The sequence below is a fragment of the Phoenix dactylifera genome, chromosome 8, assembly GCF_009389715.1.
Source record: "Phoenix dactylifera cultivar Barhee BC4 chromosome 8, palm_55x_up_171113_PBpolish2nd_filt_p, whole genome shotgun sequence".
Taxonomy (NCBI): Eukaryota; Viridiplantae; Streptophyta; class Magnoliopsida; order Arecales; family Arecaceae; genus Phoenix; species Phoenix dactylifera.
The window spans coordinates 18,749,461-18,772,949 of record NC_052399.1 but is presented as its reverse complement, the minus strand read 5'-3'; the positions used below and the strand labels follow the sequence as shown (position 1 = coordinate 18,772,949).

Here is a 23,489-nt window from a genome sequence, read left to right as displayed (position 1 = left end):
AGGATGATATTATATTAATGGGGTAGCCAGTACCCAGGACAAGTCCCCCTTTTTTTGGTAGTAAAAAATATATTAAAAAAAAAAAAAAGAAGGAAGGAAGAAGGGCCTTCCTGGGCCCTCCCCATGTAGCATGTTTGACTCCGATCACAAATTTCCGCGTGTTCTTTTCACCCGTAGTTACCTATATGTGAGTACGTCACCCCAGCACTACTTTGGTTACCAACAGACCAGTAGCACTTCCACCAGCAGCATCCAAGCGTGGAATATCCGATCTCTGAATTTACGCGTTTCGAATCTGGACCACCCTGATGGAAGACAGGCTAGTTTCCACTGGGCTACCATCTCGGTGGTACAAGTCCCCGATGCCTCGGACTTGGGTTGAATACGAATTGGATAATGATAATATACGATGGGACCCGTGTAAGATGGGATTCGGATAAAAATTTAGGTCTTACATATCTATTCATAAAGTTTATCAAATTCGGATCCAGTTTTGGATTTTAAAGAGGGCTCATGGGTTGCTCATGCTTCCCAAACGTCACGCATTTTTTTTTTCAAATCCGTGTCTGGATATTTGACAAACCCTAGTAAAAAATTAACCCTACGTAATTTTGCAACAAGAATTCAACCGTCAGGCTCCAGCATTAATTTCAAATTTTATGGCAATGATTTATTCTATGTCTTTAAACCTCAACTTAAATAAATAGAGTTATTTGGTGTAAGTCACAATATTTCGTATTTTTATTTAAAAAAAGCCATTTCTCTTAATAAATATGAAAAATTATTGATGTTTTTATATCATATATTTTATTTTAGATAATTTTTTTTCCTTAGTATTTTAGTGCAAGTTTGGTTGGACTATGATCTAAACCCTTGAGGGGTCAATCTCCTTGTGAGTTTGGTAAGTATGTCACCCTTATCTAGTTATCTGTACTTTACATACTATTTAGGTACTAGATTCCATTCCCATCTCCTAGGTATGTTGACCAAAGACTTTATTGAACCAATGCAAATCAAGTTTAAAAGGGCTTCAATAAAGGCTAGTTAGGAGAATAATCTATTATGATTTTATCTCTTAATATTTGATAATTTTCTATCAAAAAACTTAATATTTGATTATTTAATACAAAAAAAGTTCTTGATAAAATCATACAATAATTGTTTTCTACATTGGAAAAAATAAATACATTATAACCATACTTATCATTGTTTTTAAAAAGCTAAAAAGCACTTTTTGGAGAGCTGGATTCTCTTTTGAACGATTCTGATGTCTTTGGTAAAACTTTTGAAACAACTTTCGGAATCCTCTAAAAATCAAAAAAAAAAAAGGGACAAGCTCTAATTTAGAACTTTTAGGCGAAATATCTACTTGAAGCTGCCTTTTTAGGCAAAAGGCTCCCCCAAAAAATCCGAGTTCAAGCCATGGAACAATTTTTATTAAAAGATAATTTATAAGTTAATAGTATTTTATAATAACCATTTTTTAGAATATAATATAATAACAATACAATAAAAAAAATAATATTATTATATTGTGTTTTAATAATATTATATATCATCACCATCGCTATTATTTTAATATTATTATACTTTAATAGTATTATAATATAATAGTTTTTATAATATACTAAATAATAATATAATAATATTATATTATAATAAGAAAATTATTATATAATAATATTATAAAATTATTGTTATATTTTATTATAAATTGAAATATTTATTATTTACCATATTATTTAGATTAAATATCAAAATAAATAATTTATAATTTAAGAATACTTTATAATATCAGTTTTTTATAATGCGAATATTTAGATAATTAAAGCATTATGCAGTGTCCTTTATTATCATCTCATAATACCAAAAATATTTTTTTAATAGGATATAAAACAGATGTTAAAGTCTCACAACACTTCGAAAATATAATTAGTAAACAGCAAATAAACTTTCTATTAAAAGCTTTATAAGCAGAATTTTACTATCTAAAGTTCTAGGAACAAAAACTCTACCATGTATAGCAATGCCAAATAGGACTTAAAAAATATAAACCTATACATTTAACCACATTATTATTGATCTCAAAGTATATTAGTTTGCGTCTGAAAAAATGTTAGGACTCTACATTATGTTAAACCTATACATTTAACCACATTATAGCTAATCTCAATATATATTAGTTTACATCCGAAAAAATGTTAGGACACCATACAAATCATTTCTTCTACGTCATTACTAGATCACTAGATAACCAGCTGCATTCCTCGCATAACGTCACAGGAAAAGACTCGTGAAATTCAAAGGGATGAGACCACCAAGGCACCGATAAGACACCTTGTCAAATAAGAAACAGATCAACAAATATAGTGGCGTGGCATGGTATCACATAGATGAGTACCTAATATCCACGTGCACTCAATATATACCAGAATCTAAATGCACCATATATACGTTGAATTTTGTTTTAACCTGAATCAGATATGGGATCTAATTTCAAATCTTGTTCGTATTTGATTTGGATATTCGCCAACTTGCATTGCCTAGATCGACCTGTTGATCTAATTTCGAATCTTCTAAAGTTTACACACATCTCTTAGCCGCTCCAACTTCTTTATCAGTCTTGGAGACTGGGAATGATCAAACGCCTGGAACCAGCAAACCTGCACATGCTGCATGACAAACATCTCCATATACAAAATTCTGTAAGGCTGTCAATTTTACACAGGAAGAATTTCTAAGATAAAGACATAATTACATACCTTTTTCCGACGCACTGTTTAGCTACTCAATTTCACATGCATATTTTATTTGAATTTTACAAGGTCAAACTTTGCCCCCCAGTTTACTCTCACGGTAACTTGGTGCACAAAAATTTAACACTACCACGGTTACAAAACCATAGATAAAAACTACATCTACCATGAGAAATAACAGGCAAGGAATTAGTCAATAAGATAAGCTTGTTTGATGCCATAGAATTGCCAGAACCATTAATAGACCTCAAATAACAAAATTACATGTCATTGTATAATTTTTCACTTAATCAAACTTCACATTTAATCTAGGAGGAGCTTTCATTGAAGTATAGGCAGAATCAATTCTGACGATAGAAAAAAAAGAAAATTCTTTAAAGAATCACACTTTTCCGACTTATGAAAATAATTGTCGGCCTGAATTGGGATTGTTGGGATGAGTGGGTGGCCTACTAGGAGTAGGAATCGGAATAACCGCTAGTTCCTTCAATGAAGCAGCAGCAGTAGAATCATCATTTAGCATAGACTGCCAGCATTGAAAAAAGTTGAACATGTAGCAAGTCTCCGTGACTGTTTTAGCAAGTCCATAAAATGGCTGTGCACAATTTTATGCACCCGAATAAGAATAAAGTTCATGTTTTATGGCCAGGACCACAGAAAACAGATCTCATATGATAACATGAGCATATTGTGCAACCCACTTATATCTGCTGATCTAATTTGTTGAAAAATGTCAAATTTATTTTTTTCATTCACATTGGCCTAGTCACAAGATACATCATAAGTTCATTTATCAATGGCAATATACGTCTCCAATTGTATTATGAAGTCCCCTACTTGGCATTTTCTACTCTCCCAACTCAATCGCTACACATACAATACACTTGACCCATTTTACCAGGTCCTAGGAAGTGAGGTCTGCGTTTTCTGCTGCTGCATTTGTCTTCAACATGTCATCAGCCTGTTTCAATTGCACCTGCCACAATACAGCAATAGATGAAATGGTGATGCATTTTTTGAAAAAAGGAAACATGTCATAGTTTCAGGATTGTAACAGCAGAAGTTCTGGACCAGCGGTATAGGGAAATTTCAATAAGTTTTGTAGCACACTAAATATAAAGGTAAACTTTTTCGTATGATATGGCTAGAATACATGCATGCGCACATCCATAATTTACACCATAATATTAACTTTTACAAGCTCATAATTAGTCATTATCTCATAGACCATAATTCATACTTTATATTTTGATATTAATGTATACTACAAAATTAATCCTCAACCTCTCATTTTCGGAGGTATCGGGGAAGTATATAGAGTGTATACATGAAGTACTTGGAATATTTTTTAATTTTGAAAAATAAGATACTTAAATATAACTATAGAACATGTATCTAAAAAGTATCCGACGAGCATCAATATCTGATACGGACACGGGATGTGATAACCCTGGTTCCTATATATTAGCAAGAAAAGAAAGGACAAAAGAGCAAAGAAGAAATGAAAAGTAGAAAGATGGGGAGAGAAGTAGAGGACACTGGCATTCTAAGGGTCTAGAAGTGTTTTTGTTAAGAAAAATGATAGAAATTAGATTTTGGAAAGGGCTCAAGAATGGAGGAAGAGAAGAAAAGAAAACATGCACATGCACGCCTGGGGCCCTGAGGATTTGGTGGGGGTGGCGGTGCTCTGATTCTTATTTTCAGGATTTGACCTGACCGTCAAGTCAAAATATGACATTCTTCTCAGGCCTATCAGAGCAAGTTGTGGTTATACTGGGAACCATACAACTCGCATGTACCACTAGTGGAAATAAGACAAAAAAAAAAAAATGTTACCACTAAATGGGGGAAAGCACAAAATTCAACAAGCAAAGCAGAGGACCCCCATAAGCATTTCCTAGCATCACCCGGAAGCTACTCTTCAAAGTATTCGTTTCAGAGAAGAACTTTTCAATTGTGTTTGTTTTAAAAATGCATGTTTTCTGCTTTAACACATAAAGCAGTTGAACCCACCCCCACCCAGCCACCCCTCTAAATAAAAAGCATTTCCTGGCATCACCTGAGAGCTACTATTCAAATCATTCTCTTATAGAATCATTTTTCAATTATGTTTGTTTTGAAATGCATATTTTCCGCTTCAAAATCAATAAAGGAAATAATGTTGAAAAAGAGAAGATTCGACTTTGAATTTTCAGGAAAAAGAACTACCTTGGTATATTTAATCTATTTCTTCAAATATCCTAAGTCTCAACCATTAGGGTAAAAGCAAAATACCGGATAACATTACAGGAACCTTAATGATTGTTATTATATAAGAAAGCCAACACTCAATAGGAGTCTGTTGCACTCATGATTTGCATCCAATGTCTTTTTTTTTTTGAGCAAAGCACCCCATGACAAGTTATCATATTTATAGTTGACATAACAAAGCTCGTCAAAGATTGAACTTTCTAAGACATTTTCAAGTCATCAGTCCATGATTTTCCATGCACCAATAAAATAAAAATCTGGCAGGAGTAGCAAAACAAGGCAATTTATGAGAATTTTACCATTGTTGAAGAAGCATAAACAGCATTTATCTCTCTCTTTGCAAATGATGGCAAGATGAATGCAGCTTTGTGCATCTGAAAAACAGCAAATAGGTTACCCAACTTGATGCCATGTAATATTAACTTTATGAGCAGCCAGCCAAATCACTTAAAATTTAGAAAGAAGAAATAAAAAGAAAGTGCAAGAAGCCAGTGAAACTATAATTATGGCTAATGGAAATTTTAAACCGTTCCTAACAATAACAATACCTCTGAGTTATAGAATTTGACCTCTCTCCCAACCTTGATTGCTCGTTCCTGCTTCTCAATTGGATTTATAGGGTTCATGAAGTTAACTGGCGGGCCATCCTTTGCGCATAATAAAAACCCAATTGCACCACTGCATTTACATTTAACATAGAAACATCAAAGAAAGCGAATCTAAACTGTAGCCATTCCATATTGCTAAGATTGTCTCATAAGGTACAAACATTGGTGGAGCCAGGGGGTTGGGGGTGCAGTTGGCCCCCTGGATTGGAGAAATGTCTCAGATATTTGAGAGTGCTATTTGCTCCATTTTATTGCTAACTGATGTCATGCACTCCTATCATGGCAGTCAAGGGGAAAAAAACTTTTGGAGTAGCTGTAACAGTCCACAACTACTCATCTCTTTTGGAGTTAATTCAAACTTTTCTATTTAAATCATGATTCTCATTTAGATATGCATGATCTCAAGTGGGAAACTTTACTGGTTCCTTCTGAACGAAGAACCAACTTATAATATGATTTTTTTTTTCAAATGCCGAGTAAAAATCTTGGGCCATTAGATTTTTGATAGATAAAGAGAGTTAGTATTCTTTTAGCCTCATCCCTTAACAATGACTCTTTTTTTTTTCTTAACCCGATCATGATCTGCCCGTTTTTGGCTTTCCGGTTCAGGATAACTTGGCAACCATCTTGGAATAAAGGAGATAAAACAGAACCTGTGAAGAGGCAGCAAGCTTCTTGCAGTCATATGCCCTTACCAAGTTCCAAGAGAGAGAGAGGAGGGCTCGTCGTTTTCATTTTATCTTATTATTATTGTTTCCCTTGTGCATGTTTAACTTTTTCTTTTATATATAGTCATTGCACTGTTTTTGGTTAGAGCTTTTGTTTAAAATGTTATACATACAAGAAACAGTGGTCGGTGAAATATTACAGACTTCTCACTAGGGATCAATTTATTTTTCATTTATCTTCTTCTTTATTATTTTATACTTCTATCTTATACTGGCTTGCTTGTATTATTTAAATGAACACTTCAATAGATTTTAATGAGATGTATTTTTTTATAATTTTGTTATTCCTCTAAAAAAACTTTTATGTTGGATGTATTCATGAACAGTAGTTATCAGGATTGTCCCAACTTACATCATATCCTGGATCAGCCACTGGCTACAAGGAGCGAAGACGATTGCTGACCATCATCAACTTCAATGAGTTAGCCAACTATTCTTTTGTTATTACAAACTGTTCAGTAGCAATCTTGAGATTACAGAGCCACGTAAAGAGAAACACTTGGAGTTGAAAAGCAGGACCAGATATTAGTAAGAGAGAACTCGAAGACAATGCAGATAGCATCAGTGAAAGGTGATTTTGCTACTACAATTGACAGTGACTGCTGCCCATATTAGGAATTAAAGGGGTAGGAGGATTTGAACGAGCCAACCAGTTGGATAAGGAGTATCATGGTTATTGTTTCCCTACAGATACCCGAAATTTTTTCTTTTCAAATTTAACATTTACATGTAACTGCTGAAAAAAATTGCAGAGACAAACAAAATGCTAGCATACAAGCAGTCATAAGTCAGTCTATATGTTTCACAGGATTAAAAACAAATAAACTAGAAAAGTTTCCCCTGCGGAAAACTTAATATACCTTTCTCTCCAGGGAACACATCTTAAAGATAAAATCATATAAACAAGATTACATGTTCAAACTGATAGCAAATCCCTTCCCCCAAAATTAAGGGGAAAAAAAAGAGTTAGAATGTTTAAGTAAGTTGTAAAGAAATTATCTCAAATTGATACACTAGCTAGTACAGTATAGCATAACAAGATGGCAAATAATCCAGCAAGTTACAATTTATGATGACGAGAACAAATAATCATAATGAAAGTTTTCCTTCAGGTGAAAAAGAGAGATGTTGCTACATAAAAAGTCCCAATACTTTCAATTTTTCAACTCATTGCTAAACAATTTATACAATATACTACTAGACAATCAAAAAACCTTCAAATAATTCAAAGGTTGGTTCTTGAACTATTCACAAATTAATTTTAACATATTCATGAAACATTCACTACTAAGAATTCATTAATCAGCAAATGTTCACAGATAAGTGATTGCTAATGTCATCATTGTTGTTGTCAACCTATGCTTATTGCTTGGCGACAGAGTACCAGGATACCATTGTAGCATTCTTCTTTCTTAAATTCCCATCCACGTGACCATCTAACTCTCCATATTAATATTTTTTTACATTTTCCTAAATTCAAGATTTTATCACTAGCTGAATTATTCTTCAATATCAAACTTGTAATAAGGCTACACTTGGGGGCTATATGGATGCTTGGCTACCTCAGTCACTAAGTTATAAGAGGCATCACATAGACATGGATGCCATTCATCCATAGAGCCCTTGCCCACTTTCATGCACCAAAATCAGCACGTTGTAATCATTTAACATGATTGGGTGCTGTATGCAATACCAAACTGTCTAATGGAGACTTCTGTCCAAGTGTTAAGTCTATCTATGCCCAACCTGAAGTAGACTCCTGATATCAAAAGCTTCAGGAGGAACCAGGCACTCTGTTACAGACATAAGAGAAACAGAGTGCAACATTATTGTAACCGCCATTGTGCCAAACATCATGTTCGAAAGCTTCTGAGGATCAGATAAAGATAACCAAAAACTATTCTCAAAAAAAGAAAAATAAAACTGTAAAAGTACCTAGGATATGTGGGTACACTTGTCCAGGCATATCGGACAGAACCCTTAAATGTTTCAAGACAAATAGAAAGCATATCCTGAATAAGATGGGTATGCAGCCACATGCTTTCTGCTTGATTACAAAGAACACCACCAGGCTTTAATGCCCTTGCAATTGTGTCAAAAAATGGCCTTTCCACAAGTTCCTGAGCTGGCCCTGTAAATCAATGGGGGGAAGGTTCAGTGTGCAACACTAATGATAAATGTACTAGAAAAAAGAAACATAACATTAAAGAAAGCACAAAAGGAAAAGCAAGAAAACATTGATTCCAGACTTCTTCAGTTGCATAGAGTAACATGCTTTTATGAAGGTGCCAGGGAGCACCATGGTTTGGCTGTTCTAGTCGCATGTGGATATGCAGTCGTCTATATAACTAATTGAAGACTATTGGAACCATTTCAAAAATAAATTATTGAAGTCACAATAAAGATGCTTTCTTTCAAAATGACTTCGGTGAGCAAGTGCTGAACTCGATGAACTTTTTCATAAGGGCATTAAACCAATAAACGTAAGAGATGACATCCGAGCATGGCAGCACATTTGGAGGCTCATATATGAAGAATACATATATACACTATAAAGATACTAATACAACAAAAATAAAAGTAGCAAAGAAAGACAGTATAACAAATAAATTTATGCTGTAATATATATATACTTAGAATTCATGTTAGAAAAAAAAAAACAATGATGTATCTTTGAAAAAAAAAAGTGTTGTAAAATGCAGTGCATATTGTTGCACAGGACATGCGGTCTCTTGACTGCCTGCGTTGCCTATATGCAATACTACATGCACTCATACAGCATATATTATAAAAAGGAAAAAAAACTGTCAGCTTAGCATTGCATGATTGCATATACAACCTGCTTAGTATCATAAAGCTACATATGTGAGCCCATTGCATTCTGGAGCTGCATATATAGCCCACTCTTACGTGGGCCATGAGGTGATGATTAGGTTTGATATGGGTTTCAGGTAGGCCTAATACAAGCATTAATAGTGATAAAATATTGACTATGTCATAGTCAAGTAATAAGCACTAATTATTAGCTGTTATTGTTATTAATATTGCTATTATTGATCCACAAAAATTTACCCTCATAGATATTGTTATTAATATCTTTTGACTCAATATATGTGGGCACCTGATATCTATGAGGGTTCACCCACCCCGGTGACAGCATTCCTTTCTATTGCGCCTAAAATCTCTATTTTTGCAAATATGTCACGTGTTTCTATTGTTGAAGAAATAAGGTCCGTTGCTGATTTCAAAGAAAAGGAAAAGAAAACGGATCGCCCGGCTACCCTACCATTTGAAGCGAAGAGGCCAACATTTCATTTATATCGAGCGTCCCATCGGACGGATCGAAGGATCCTCAGACTCCCCAAAAAACGTCGTGTTCAAATAGTTCCAACCTTTTTTGAATCTCCATTTTCACTTGACATATCCCCGCTGCTTGGGCGTCCCTGTAGAAAGGAACTCAACTCAAAACGAAGCGAAAACTACTGCTTACTGCTTTGGCCGCTACGAAAAGAGGATCTAAGACCAAGTGTTGGCACCCTCCAACTGAGACAGTTCTAATCTGACAATTGTGTCGCGATCGGTCTTTCGGTCATGGGCAACCTTATGAGCACAGACCCAACAACAGGTGTTACTGAGCGTGGACGGAGTCCGTTACAAGTCTAAGATTTTGAAGTTGCCTTCCAATGGATAAACGTTAGTACCCGTGGATAGAGATGTTTTCCCAATGATTGATAGATATACCGGGGAGATAGTTTGGCAAGCAAGATCTTCTACTGGAAATGAAGCTGTCTTCTACGGGAGAAACTTCATCGGATAGGCCGGAGTGAGGGAGCCCAGTAATATATTATTTTTTTGTTTTTATTGTACTTGATATATTATACTTATTTTAAAATAATTAAAAAATAGTAGCCACATATACCCACAAACCACATAAGCTGCAAAAACACCTAAGGCAGTTGGATAGATGTCATAGTGTGTCAAACCAAAGCAAGGCCGCTTGAGTAGCATTTACATACCCAAGTGATTTACCAGAAAAATAGAATCAAGTGATCAAAACTAAGATCGCTATAGGTGAGATAAGATGGCACTGAAGAAGCAAAATGGAGCATAATTGTTTACGTTGCAAGCAGAATAAGACAGCAAAGGCAGTTGGATATAGGGTTGTCAAACAAGCAAGCTGTTCGTAAGCAGCTCATGTTCGGCTCATAATTCAGAGGGAAATAAGCTTGCTTAATTAGTATAAGCTGAATATAAGCAAAGATTATGAGCTCAACATAAGCAAGCAAAACAAAAGCTGGACCGCTCGCTTATAATCAAGATAAGCCGTCTCAGTAATGAATACCTTGTATCGAAACCACATTATCACTGTGTCGGTACGGTACAATTCAGAGCCTATTCGGCGTATCGAGTGTTATTACACCCCTCATATTGTATACCGGTACCAAACCGGTACGTTACAATATACTCCATACCGCCTAGTTCGGTACAGTACAGCGAACCCTTGCTTATAATCATCTCAATATAGCTCAAATATATATTTTATATTTTCTGTTATTTTTATTTCTAATATAAAAGTATTTCAGATACAGATGATGTCTAAGAGTTAAGATCATTAACTTGAAGGAGATCAAGTTATATCAGAGTTTTAGTTTTCCCATCTACTGGAATCAAGACCAATGGTTGAGACCAAAATCCTTTTAAAAAAAGGGGATCCAAAGAGGGGAAACCCAAGATCAGCTCTAATCTTTCTCTTCTCTCCATTATTTTTTCCCTTCCCCTTCCTTTCCCTTCTCTCACACTCTCTAATGGCAGCAGCAGCAAGCCATAAGATCTCATCTCTGTGTCACCAACTTCCAGCCAACAATCTCCTTGATTTCTGCAGGTCATCGATCTCACCGGCCACTAGATCTTCTCAGCCCCTTCATCACCCCAGCTTCGCTTCCATTTAGAGCTCCGCCTCACCATGACCACCTTTGTCATATCCGTGGCCACCCCACATTTCTTGATTGATGGCCCTAGATCTTGCACCGCAACCCCCCCCCCCCCTCCGAAAAAAAAGCAATCAAGCTAATCGAGCAAGCTCAAGTTCTAAATGACCCATGCTCAAGCCATGTTCTCTGAGCTGCAGTTGAACTCAAGCTGAGCTCGACCCAGCCTAGTTGTCAATCAAACCGAGCTGGAGCTGGGGTCAGCTCGCTCAAGTTCAGCCCTTTTACACCCCTATTTGCATGTATGTCACAGTTGGTGTCAAAGCACAGCAGGGAACCCAGCTTCTACGTGATCTACTGGAAGAATGACGTACCCCACAGAGCTGCAACATGAAAGGGTTGATAGAACCATGCCAGTAGAATGAAGCAGCTAGCAAAGTCAGCTGGCCACAGAGCTAGCCGGCTAGCAAAGTCAGCTTGAATGATGTACAATGACATGCAATTTCAACAGAACAGATGATGTCACCAATATGCATGCTATTGATGTTGACAAGTAATTGAACAATGATTTGTTCTAGGCAGGGAAATGAAGGTTATGAATCTCAATGAAGGCACCAACAAGGGGAGATGAAATAAAAAAGTAAGTCCAGATGGCAATGCACAATGAAACATGAAGTTATGAAGCACCACCAAGAATCACTGATTGGTGCAACAATCATACCAACAAAGAAAATAGAGTTCCACTATGGAGCCAAAATGATGGTGGAAAGAAAAATATAAGGAAAACCCTACTACATGTTTTTTTTTAAAAAAAATCAGCTTGAAGTAAACACAATAGAATGAAGATGCTGCAATGGATGATGCCATCCAAGATTGAGATGTGAATCGGAGACAAGATTGTGCAAGTTTTCAACAGAAGATGATAGGTCGAGCAAAGGATTTCTCGCATATAAGGTCATTAAATTGAAGAGAAAAGGCACGATGTGCATAAAGTTCATAACATCTCAATGGGTCAATACACATAAGATTGCTTGGACCTCAAAAAGTTTGGGAGAAAAAAGCCCGATGTGACCTACAAAAAAAAGATGGATATCACTAGCAAATAAATGGTGGATTCTCCCTCTCATGGTTCATCGTACTGACTCGAACCAGGCAGTATTGTGCGTACCATATTGTACCAGTTCGGTACCGATACACAATATAGGTGGCGTACTAACACTTGGTACAACGAAAAGATTCCGTACCGACACTGCTAGTGTGGCACCAGTACGGGGTCCAGTACCGAGATGGAGAACCTTTCTCCCTCTAATCATAAAGGGTTACAGAAGACCAAAAGGAAAGCTAACACAATACTATACTAGCCAAAGGAGGAACATCCCACAACCTAGATGTGTTGACCTTATGAAGTTTAAGCAACTATATAACAGAGATCATGAAGCGTTACAAACGACCGAATATTACTATGTGACTGGCTGAAGGAGGAACATCCCACAGCCTAGATACAGACCATATAAAGTTTAAGCACCTATACAAGTGGGAACATCATCAATAAGGCCGACCAGATTATTTTAAAAAACAATAATTCAATTACATGCAAAATAATAAAAAGATAAGGAGCACATATAAAACAGCATGGTAGGGAACAGCACTTGTACATTCATATCTAATAGTGTTAGTGATTACCTAACTGAATGATACCATTTGACATTGTACATCTATGTGTAATAATAATTCCACTACCCCTGTAAAAATACTGACAGCTTTGTACGTCTGTGAATATAAATTATTGGCTATTGCCTTCTAATAGATCATTTAAGTTTTGAGCAGCCTGTTGCAACGATATAAGAAGTGATTTCTTCTAAGCAAAGATAATATTTTAAAGATTTAGCATCTAGACATGAAAATTTTCACCCTCAATGATTTCTAGATGAACTATAACACCATTATAAAATTTACCTGAAGAGAAGTGGTAACTGCAGCTCACCTATTGGATCAGAGGAATCAACAATGATGGCATCATACATCCCTTCAGGAACATTTTGCATATACTCAACAGCTGTAAGAAGCCCACATATTACCCAGGAAAATGTTAAGCATAAGTAGGTAAAGCTGCAACTAGAAACTAATTGCTTATATGACTTCACATTCCATAATAACAGTACACATTGACGCAAATTGCCAACCACAGCAATGCCATAAATACAAACTGCTCAATTAATGGCATGCATATGCCAATTTCTTAACATACCATCACCAACATGAAGTCGAACTCGAGGATCCTCAAACCCAACAGATAGATGTGGGAAGAATTCTTTACAAACCTGCATAACACATACATATTTAACCACAAAAGAGAATATCCGTGACATGAGAAGGTAAAGAAATTCCTAACACACTCACATCTATCACCAGCTTATCTATTTCACAAATATCTATGACCTCCACAGAACTATGTCTAGAAACTTCTCGAAGCACACCACCATCACCACCTCCAACGACTAAAACCTGCATTGAATAGTCTTGTTTAGCTTGTCATAGCATGAATAATTGCTATTTGTATTGTAAAAATCAGTGCTAACACAGGATAAGAGACATTTTAACATTACAAAAACAAGAAAAAAATTCACTAAAATGCCATACATATAATCAACCTTACCTCAAGATCTCTGGATCCTTTGTCCATTCTGCCATCTAGAATCAAACTGCCTACTTCTAAACCACTTATTAGTTTATGTCAGCTCAAATTACAAGAGAGCTAAATAAATCCAGCAAGCTACAGCCCATGCCTAAAGAAACTTTTAGAACAACATATGCCATCTACGAATCTATCAAATCTTTAAACATTGAAACTTGGAACAGCATTTCACACCCTCTCTTTGCATTGATTCTTGTTATCACTATCATTTTCATATAATAAAACATTAGATCGTCATGAACACAATTTCAAAATTATAATATACCTATAAAAATGTATCATTATCATAATGTTCTTAGAATAACCTACAACAAGATGATGTGTAACTGAAGTTGATGTGCTCATTAACGTAAATCAATTATAAAAGCTCAGAAGCATGTCCAATAGCACTAGAACAAATATCCTTCTCCACAAATGTAAGGTGGGTGGAAAAAACCTCCATCTAATGCAAGAAATCACCACCACCTTCTCTCTTCTATTGTCGACCTCTTTGACTTTACTATGGAAATATGATACAAAAGAATTATTAACAAGTCCCACTTATAGTGAATTGATGCAATGACAAGTGAATTAATAGATTCATGATCTTAACATTAACCTTCTAATGTTAACATGGAGAAAAAAGTGAATATCATCATCAAGCACAAACAGTCTTAGCATTAGCATGAAATCACCATCACCTTCTCTCTTCACCTCTTTGTTCTTCCTATAGAAATATGAAACGAAAGAATTACTAACAAGTCCCACTGATACTGAATAGATGAAGTGGCAAGTGAACTAATAGATGCATGATCTTAACATTAACTTGTAATGTTAACATAGAGAAACAAAGGCATATCAGCTTAAAGCACAGATGGTAAAATGTGATGTCACACCATGCAAGTGCCTAACCATGGAAGCTACAAGTGCAGCATGCTGTCTTTCGCAGTTTGAAAATTTATCAAGTACCAAAAGTAATTAGACAAAGAAAGGCTTAGAACAGTAAAGTTACATGTTTGGGGGATGGAATTGAACACAGAGGAAGGTGGGCAATCATCTCCTGGTAAGCACATTCATCTTTATCCGTCAGCTGGACAATGCCATCAAGCACAAGCACTTTTCCATATGTCTTAGACTGCATAGGAAAGCAGCATAAAAGAGAGCTCAAAATATTCAAGATAGTTAAATGTCTACAAACAAGATTAAGAAAAACCTCAAAAACCAATATTTCTTGGTACTCTGACCTCCCCTGGTATAGAATCTTCTCCACTTCCAAGGAATGAGTTTCTCCTGTATGCAGCAATTAAATTCACATGGAATAGATATAAGAATTCACAATTCGATATAGGTCAACATTGAGTAATATGTTGTAATGCACAAAAGAAATCTCATATATGCACAAAGCAAATGATAATGCTACAATACAAGGGAGTATCAAGCAAAAAAGATTCAACGTTAAAGTTCATATTGAACCTATTTTTGCAGACAACAGAGCAAATGGTTTAAGCTATGCATAGACATCATGCCAGATTGGTATCACCCAAGGTCCGCAATCTCAGTACCGCATACCATATCGGTATTTTACAGGTTCGGTACGGTACGATACGCATCATGTACCGAAATAGCTTTCAACCACTTTTCTCAATTTTTATCTTGGTACGCCTCAATAAAGGTCGGTACGTTCGGTACGCCTCGGTACAGGTCGGTGTACGCCTCGGTATGAGGCGGTATGGAATGGGGTACAAGGCGGTATGGGGTTTGTACCGATTTAAAATTGAGTTTTGTACCAGTTTCCTCTCGGTATGGTATGATATGCCCCGTATCTAGCAATACGGGGTGGTATGGCAATCCTTGGACTATCACCACAAAACACAAAAAAGATTTGGTAACTCCAATATAAGGCCAACTATGAAAAGTGATAGTCAAAAAAGGAGTTAATGCATACTAACTTGCCAACTATAAAGTGCAATCAAGTCAATTAGGGATGTTATGGCTATCTTCATTAGAGGGGAAAAAATCATATCACAGACATGGACATACATAATCAAGATCATAATACATAAGATGAATATCTCACCAGGCTGAGGACTAGAGGAAGCCTTAACTTTGTAGACCAATTCAGAACTTAAGCAATCCTTATCCAAAAGGACAAACAATCTAAAAATATGGTTCAACAAAATGAGTTTGAAAATTCAAAAATTAATGTCCATCATAGTGAAAGTTTCCCTAGAACATTTGAGGAGCTCCTAGAGAATATAAATATCCTAAACTAAGAAACAAGCCAAGCACAAATACGTATCCAGGTATATCTGATACCTCAGCATCCTTGCAGGGCTCCAATTGAATATAAATATCTTAAAACTTCAAGGCATGCCTCGTCATGCGAAGAATTAATAATTTCTTAGGGTAGGAATGCCACATCTTGTAGAAGTATCATACCAGAACCTGAATATAACCTAGTAAATAACAAACAATTTGCATAAATATTCATTTACTTAATGGCAAGGGTCTCAGTATGATGAGGATATGGTCCAGATACTCCTCACATGTTTTGAATGCTTTTGGCATTTGTGGGGTTATTGGCTGAGTCAGGTCAAGCAAGTCCATGACTAGAAAAACCATATATACATAGATGTGTATATATCATATATACATAGATGTGTATATAGAAACTACACAAGCGCACACACTGAACATGAAATTTAAGAGAGGGTACCTGGCCACATAGGATTATTGTAGAACAAGACCTTGCCAGCTTTACCTGCAACAATTCCATAGCAAGGAAAAAAGAACTGTAAATTAAACCACCTCATATACCTATCATCATTGTCAGGATAATAACAAAATTCAGATACAAATAACAGATAATAACCCGAGCATGACCGAGATTCTGTGAACCACCCTGATACCACAGTAGCATGACATTTAGCCTCAGACTCTGGCACCGAAGCCCTTGCCTTTAAGCAGCAAGGAGGAATGACCTTTACGGAGCCATTTCCCCCACTTCCATTTGTTTCTTGCATCCTATCCAAATCTTTTCCTGCGCCACCTCCCTCCATGTATTCTATTTCCTTTTGCCGTTTCAAGTATCTCACCAAGTCAGAAAAGAAAGCAAACGAGCATGAGCTACACGGAAGAAAGATTTTATTTCCCAAAAGGAAGACACCAAAAGGAAAAAAGCAGAGAAAACTAGAAGAACATATATAGATCTTGGGAAAATTCAAATCTTCAGGAAGAATCAAAATCATCTCCATTGAAAGGACCTCAAGAAGCAACTGAAAAAAGTACCCAGAACGCTACAGATCAAGAAATCAAGAGCCTCTAGCCATTGTCCAAAAAGAATGAAACTGGACACTTATCAAAGACTCTAATGAGAACCAACCATGGAAATCTAGACAAACAAAAGCGAATTTTGGGAAACCTTCAAAAAAATCTTCCGAAACAGGCAACAAAAACAGCAAAAGATGTTCTAATATCACAATCAACCCCGACATAAAAATAAAGAAGCAACTGACTAGCAACCACGATACGAATCAAGAAATCAAGAGTCCCTCACCGTTATTCAAAAACAAAGAAACCGAACATGAACCGCACCGACAAAAGAACAAGAATGCAACCAACAAGCATAAATCGCAATGACGAAAGATTAAAAACGCAACCAAACATGAATCACCACTGAGAACGATCTGATTCTCCGAAAGAAAGACATGATACAACAAATCAAACCCAGCCGACCACAGAAACCTCGAAGAAGAGAGAGACAAATCGGAGAGAAAACTCCAATAAATCTTCGAAAACGAGCAACTAAAACAGCAAAAGAAAAAACCATAAAAACCTAGAAGATCACGTACAGGAAGTAACCGACAGTTATCCACAAACGCAAGAATCAAGAAATCAAGATTCGATTCCCCTGCCACGCTAACTGAAGCGTCTCCAGAGCGAGATCGCCGACCAACGACCTAGGGTTTCACCGAGCCCTATTGGAAGCGTAAGAACTCAGCAAGAAGTCCGAGAAAGAGAAGGGAGGAGGCGATCGGCTCGGCTTACCGGGTTCCAATGGCGAACGAGGGAAAGAAAGGCGTCGACAGATGCCTTCTTGGAGAAAGAGTAGGTCGCTTTGGAACTCCTTATGCTTCTCCGTTATCGAGTAAATTACCCTTATAGCTCCCGCCCGCTCCCTCTCTCGGTCTCACTCACTGTTCGAGTTTTCGAGATGCGATGTCGGAGCGGGCAGGGGGAATTTATAGAGGTGGACGGGGATCATCACCTCTTTTCACGAAAAGACCGATTTGCCCTCAATCCGTTTTGGTTCGGTCTTCGAGGCGCGAGTCGACGATAGCGTAGTGCCGTGACGACGAACTCCTTTTCAATAACCTTCACGGACTTCCTTCATCATCAAAGAGACGGCGTCGCGTGATTGGTGGGCGCTACTGACAGCGTGTAGATAACTTTCCGAATGGGAATGGTTGTGAATGCTTGCCACCGCCGTATCGCTCCATTATTCCAAAAAGAAATAAGGGCGACGTCTCCTCTACCCAAAAACAGCCACGGTTTTGGGCCCGGCCCACCTAAACTTTTTGGTCCGCGGCTAACCACCGCGCTGCCACACGTTCTCGGAACTTAGAGGAGTGCTACGACGAGAGGCCTGTCCTTTGTCAGCTGTCGGAGGCAGCATGGTGTTGCCTTAGTGATTAAAGATCACGAGTTTAGGGTGATTATGGCGATAGAGCGGGGCAACTTTGAGTTATCAATTATGAGGGCGGGACTCAAAATTGCTTGGGAGGATGCCGAGTTCTAGAAACTCGGTGCATCATCCTAAAGAGAGACTCAGTAAAAATAATTAAATAAATTCTACAGTAGGAATCAGAGGTGTTCGATCGCTTCTAGAGGACATTCGGCGTGCTACAAAAATATGACGTCTACCAAATTTTGTATATATTTCGAAAGATGAATGCGCCTGTTGACGGGATCATTATTATTATTTTTTTCTCTTCTGCTGCTGCTCATCTTGTGCAAGTGATTTTTTTTTTTTTTTTTTTTTTTTTGGGAGGACTGGAAGAGCCACGTACCTTTGGATTGGACAAAAACCATCAAATATCATCGCGCATCTCTTGATTGGAAGTGCATGTTGAACGTATGCCATCAATTAGTGGTTACTATTCACAGACACGACATGTCCTCAAAGATGAGGAGCTGCGTCCTAGGAACTACTATAGCCAAAGCGATCGATTTTTAAGTGCACATGGATTCGAAGAGTTTTTTTTTTTTTTTTTTGCCATTGCTTTTAATCTGAGTACGTTCCTTTCGAGAAAATGATGGTGTTTTTTTTTTATTATTTTAACAATATATTTTTATAGGTAATGCGCATCATGATTGTGATTGGGAGGTTTAGACTTTATGCTACGTGCGACATTACAAGATAATTAATGCTTCATGTGCATCCGTTCCACATCTAGCTATCCACATATAATGACAATATCTGGGGGGATTCAAGACCACAAAGTTAACAATATTTGTTCCCCTTCTTCTGGAGGCACTTTGACAATTCTAACAAAGTACGAAGATTATTTGTATTTATTGTGGTAGTCAAAAGAGAAAAGAGAGTGATGACTGGTGCTTCTTTGAGCCAACAACAACAAGAAAGAATAATAATAATAATAAATAAAAGAGACTAGTACTTCCACCTGCTTTTCTTTCTCCCTCCATTTCTTGATGAACATTAACAACCATTTTTTGAGAGGCTTGCCAACTAATTTCTTTAATAAAGTAGATTTATTTGTACTATAAAAAAATGAAAATTATAAATAAGTAGCATTTGTTTATTATAATCACAAGGTCGGTATTTTATTCCTTTTCTCAACTAACTTTTTTAGATTTTAGAATTGAGATCATTTCAGAAGATCTTTATTTAGTTTTCATATGGATAAAAAGTTTGGAAGGGAAAGAAATAAATGAATAAGATTATAGAGGAGGAAATCATGAATTTAGATCCGAAAATTCTAACTAAGGTCAAATTTTTTGATATCATGGTTTTACTTTTTTATCTATTTTCTTTAGAAAACCAAACATCCAACTGGATTAAATCACGGCATATAATTTTCGAATACTGTATTAGATTACAAAATATTATAATTTTTTTGTATGTCTATATGCAACCTCACGACTTAGGAAAGTGGTATTATGTGTGCTTCATATGTTTTTTTATTCAGGAGATTCCAAGTTGGCCCTCAACATTCAAAATAAGAAACAAGATCCTTGGGGCAGGAGTAGGTATGCCAGCTTTGTCCGCATATCAAGTACCTAATGAAGGAAAATATGACTACCCATCCTATCGTGTTTCACAAAGTTTTTTCTTCTTTCTTATAGATATATTTGGGAATGTTGAGAGGGCAAGGAAATAACTCCATCATTGGAAACGGGGGAGATCAAGAAGCAGAAAAATAAAATAGAGAGAAACAAAAGCCAAGGTATGAGCTACTAATTAGGATAAGGACTTTCTCGAGAACAAAAATCATATTGGGCGGGCATCATAGGATATCATATTGGGCGGGCACCATAGGATATCATATAGGACGAAACTTTTTTTGTCATATTTTTTCTTACATCCATTTTAAAGAAGAAGCACGGAAGTCAAATAAAGATAGAACTTCTACTACTAACGGAATCTGTCAATTTCATAACTTAAAAAAATTAAAAAAAATTACATATCAATAAAGACCATATGCAAAAATGACCGCCGCATCTTCTTTCTTCTTCGTCAAGTGATATACATTCATTAGCTTCTTGATACATATTATAAACTTATTTGATATACACCTAATAGCAACCAATACATACCTCCAAATAAATCATTACATAGTTTTTAGAATATGATGTCTACCAGTACATAATATATCTCTAGTTGATATACACCGAGCAATATAGTCATCCAATATCTCAATACATACTTTTAGATAAATCAATATATAGTTTTCAGGATATGATGTGTACCAGTACACACTACTTGATCAAGTAATACACACTTATCGGCTTCCTAATACATAATGCAAGCTTTTCTGATACATACTCAGCGGTAACCTGATATATACCTTTAGGTAATCGGTACATAGTTTCCATAATATAGTATCCGTCAGTACATACTGCACGGTCGGATGATATATACCTAACAAAACAGTCATCCAAGTTTCAATGCATACCTTTAGATAAATCGATATATAATTTCTAGAAGGAAGGAAGAAAGAGATTGGAAAAAAGAAGAAAGACACGTGGATGAGAGAGATGGCTTGATGAAGAAGAGGATAGAAGGAAATGTTTGATGAGGAAGAAAGAGGATGTAGATTATTTTTCTTCGCGCATGATCTCTCTGTATGCGTGCAATTTTTTTTGGTTTTCTTATAAGTTAGGAAACTGATGAACTCCATTAGTAGGAATTTTCTTATCTCTATTTGACTTTTGGATTTTTTTTTAAGACAGGCACAAAAGGAATTGTTTCAAATAAAGAGTCCAGCCCCATATTTTTTTTCCATGTTGCCCACCCTAGATGATTTTTGTTCCTCTCCAAGCATAATGCCAAAGACCTCCGAGATCTAAGATTGGTGGAAAAAAAAATAACCATAACTGTTGTCGAATTCAGAGACAAATTTTTTATTCCCAACAATAGATTTTACGTGTTTTAATTGCTCCACCTCTTAGCGTGCCCCGCCCGACAAACAAGGGCTTTCGAGGCTTGCTTTGTTGCAGTCTTCTTTTCTTCTCCTCATTTTTTTCCCCACTTTCTCATAACCACTCCCTAATCAAGGCGCTTAGTCCCTACTGCTTCATTGTAGCATGCCATATAATCTCACACAGATAATGCATATGGGAAATTGCTTCTCCTTTATAAGTTCTGGAGTGAATGATATTAAAACCTATCAAACGAACGGTAAACCCAAGATGGTGGTTATTGAATCTGCTACAAGCTTTGATTGCTAGTCTAGTTGTGGAATAGATCTTATGGTCTCAATTGCGTATTCGCGTGCGCACCCAAGGGCATGCATGCAGAAATATTTGTTTTAGAAAAGAAAGGGAGAGATCATCCAAATTTTATTACATAAAAACGTCACAAAAGAAATAAAATGATGCAAACAAAAGGATATGGGAAAGAGAGGGAGGAGAAAGGGAAGAGCATCAAGTTGGAAAAAGTAGGTAAATGTGCTTATGTTCGCCAATGTACATTGATTTGTTAGAGATTTATGGGCAGCAAAACTTTCCAGGGGAATTATGACGATTTCATATGTAGAAATGTGGTTTCCTCTTCTCTTCTGAATGGCTGGTACCGTAGCGTGAGTGCCATGCATGCCCCAATCCCTAGTAATGTACACTATGGCTTAATTTGATACAAAGCGAGGAACTTTATCAGGATTTGGCATGCCATAAATTCTCTTGAAAGAGAGGAGTCCCTCAGATGGTTTATGCTAAAGAAGACAGAATATTTTCACTATAGAACTGTTACGTTTTACCTCCAGCCGTTCCCAGCCAAACTACTACAAGCTGAAAGAATCTTAGAATCAGCAATCCTGTTGAGCATGCGTAATGTTCAAGCAAGATCTAATCTAAACAAAAACTGCGCAGTTTCAATCTCTCCTCTCTCTCTCTCTCCCCCCGCCTCTCTTAAATTGGAGACTAGAGAGGCTTCATTAATGGTAATGGCAGTAAAGAAGATGAAAAAGATACAAGCTAGCCCTGATCTATACAACCAAAGCTAGCCAAGATACTGCTTCATGATGAGAGAGCCCCTCTCTGGGACAAAGCCATGCACAAGTATTCAAAATATTCTGCTAGGAATGCTGCACCCCGTGCTACCATTATGAACAAACCTAAAGACAGATACCGCGGCTAAACTACCGCCCGTCCCCTATGGCCATAAATTTGTGTGAACATCCATCAAGCAAAGAGTTCAACAGTTTCCACCATCACATCCCTGGGCTTTCTTCTGAAGAGTCGCCAGCTAAAATTATCACCATCAATAATAACACGGTAAGGTGCTATTCTGTTCCATCCTGAAAAGTTTGTGGTGCATCAAGTCAAGGGTACTGGTCTCTTCTTCTTCTTCTTCTTCTTTTTGGGCACATAGTCAAGGGTGGTCTTGACGCACATCTTTCTTCTAAAGATCAGTGTTAGCCATCTTTTTGCATGCTCCAAGATCTTGCTCCATATGGTAGTAGCTAGTTCCAGTCTTCATAACTGCTCCAAATACTGAGATGTGCGCTAGTCTAGTACACATTCATGTTTGCAGATTAGTGGTGAGCTTGGGACGGTGATATCAGAACTTATTTGCTTTGTCTAAAGTTTAGATTATTTGTTGTTGATGCATATGTTTTCTGCAATTAACCTTAACTACCTCAGTCATACTCTATGTACAATGTTGTCAACTGAGAAGGTCCTTCCTGACTGTGCATTACTACTAAACTTACTGCTAAATCAGGTTAGGAAAGATCAGAGTTGAAGCACTCATATAGCAATACATGCATGCACACGCAAATATACAAGAAACACCATATAAGCAG

The 23,489-nt window shown here is 36.7% G+C and overlaps 1 protein-coding gene across 16 annotated transcripts; it reads right to left on the bottom strand.

Annotated features, from left to right (window-relative positions):
- Window positions 1-3,470: 3,470 nt before the first annotated feature.
- LOC103702966 (spermine synthase-like) lies at window positions 3,471-18,163 on the bottom strand. Of its 16 annotated transcripts, none has more exons than XM_008785636.3 (13): window positions 17,992-18,159; window positions 17,796-17,921; window positions 16,817-17,034; window positions 16,661-16,705; window positions 15,158-15,234; window positions 14,957-15,079; window positions 13,671-13,775; window positions 13,519-13,591; window positions 13,255-13,326; window positions 8,278-8,473; window positions 5,555-5,684; window positions 5,306-5,380; window positions 3,471-3,732 (listed from the first exon to the last, which is right to left on the bottom strand). In XM_008785636.3, exons 3-13 carry the CDS (start codon window positions 17,001-17,003, stop codon window positions 3,661-3,663), a joined length of 1,155 nt encoding a protein of 384 aa, XP_008783858.1. In that variant the 5' UTR covers window positions 17,004-17,034; window positions 17,796-17,921; window positions 17,992-18,159; the 3' UTR covers window positions 3,471-3,660. The 16 variants fall into 16 exon arrangements, 13 of the variants coding, with proteins under 13 accessions (XP_008783858.1, XP_026658757.1, XP_008783854.1 ...); XM_026802956.2 differs by having other exon boundaries at window positions 16,817-17,015; XM_008785632.3 differs by having other exon boundaries at window positions 14,957-15,234; window positions 16,817-17,070; window positions 17,992-18,160.
- Window positions 18,164-23,489: the final 5,326 nt, after the last annotated feature.

Coding starts and splice junctions, on each gene's coding strand:
- LOC103702966 (XM_008785629.3), bottom strand. CDS start 17,198: ATGGAGATGATTTTGATTCTTCCTGAAGATTTGAATTTTCCCAAGATC. Junction 8,474..13,254: donor TGATTCCTCTGATCCAATAG/GTGAGCTGCAGT, acceptor ATTGATTTACAG/GGCCAGCTCAGGAACTTGTG. Junction 3,733..5,305: donor TTTATGCTTCTTCAACAATG/GTAAAATTCTCA, acceptor GTATTGTGGCAG/GTGCAATTGAAACAGGCTGA.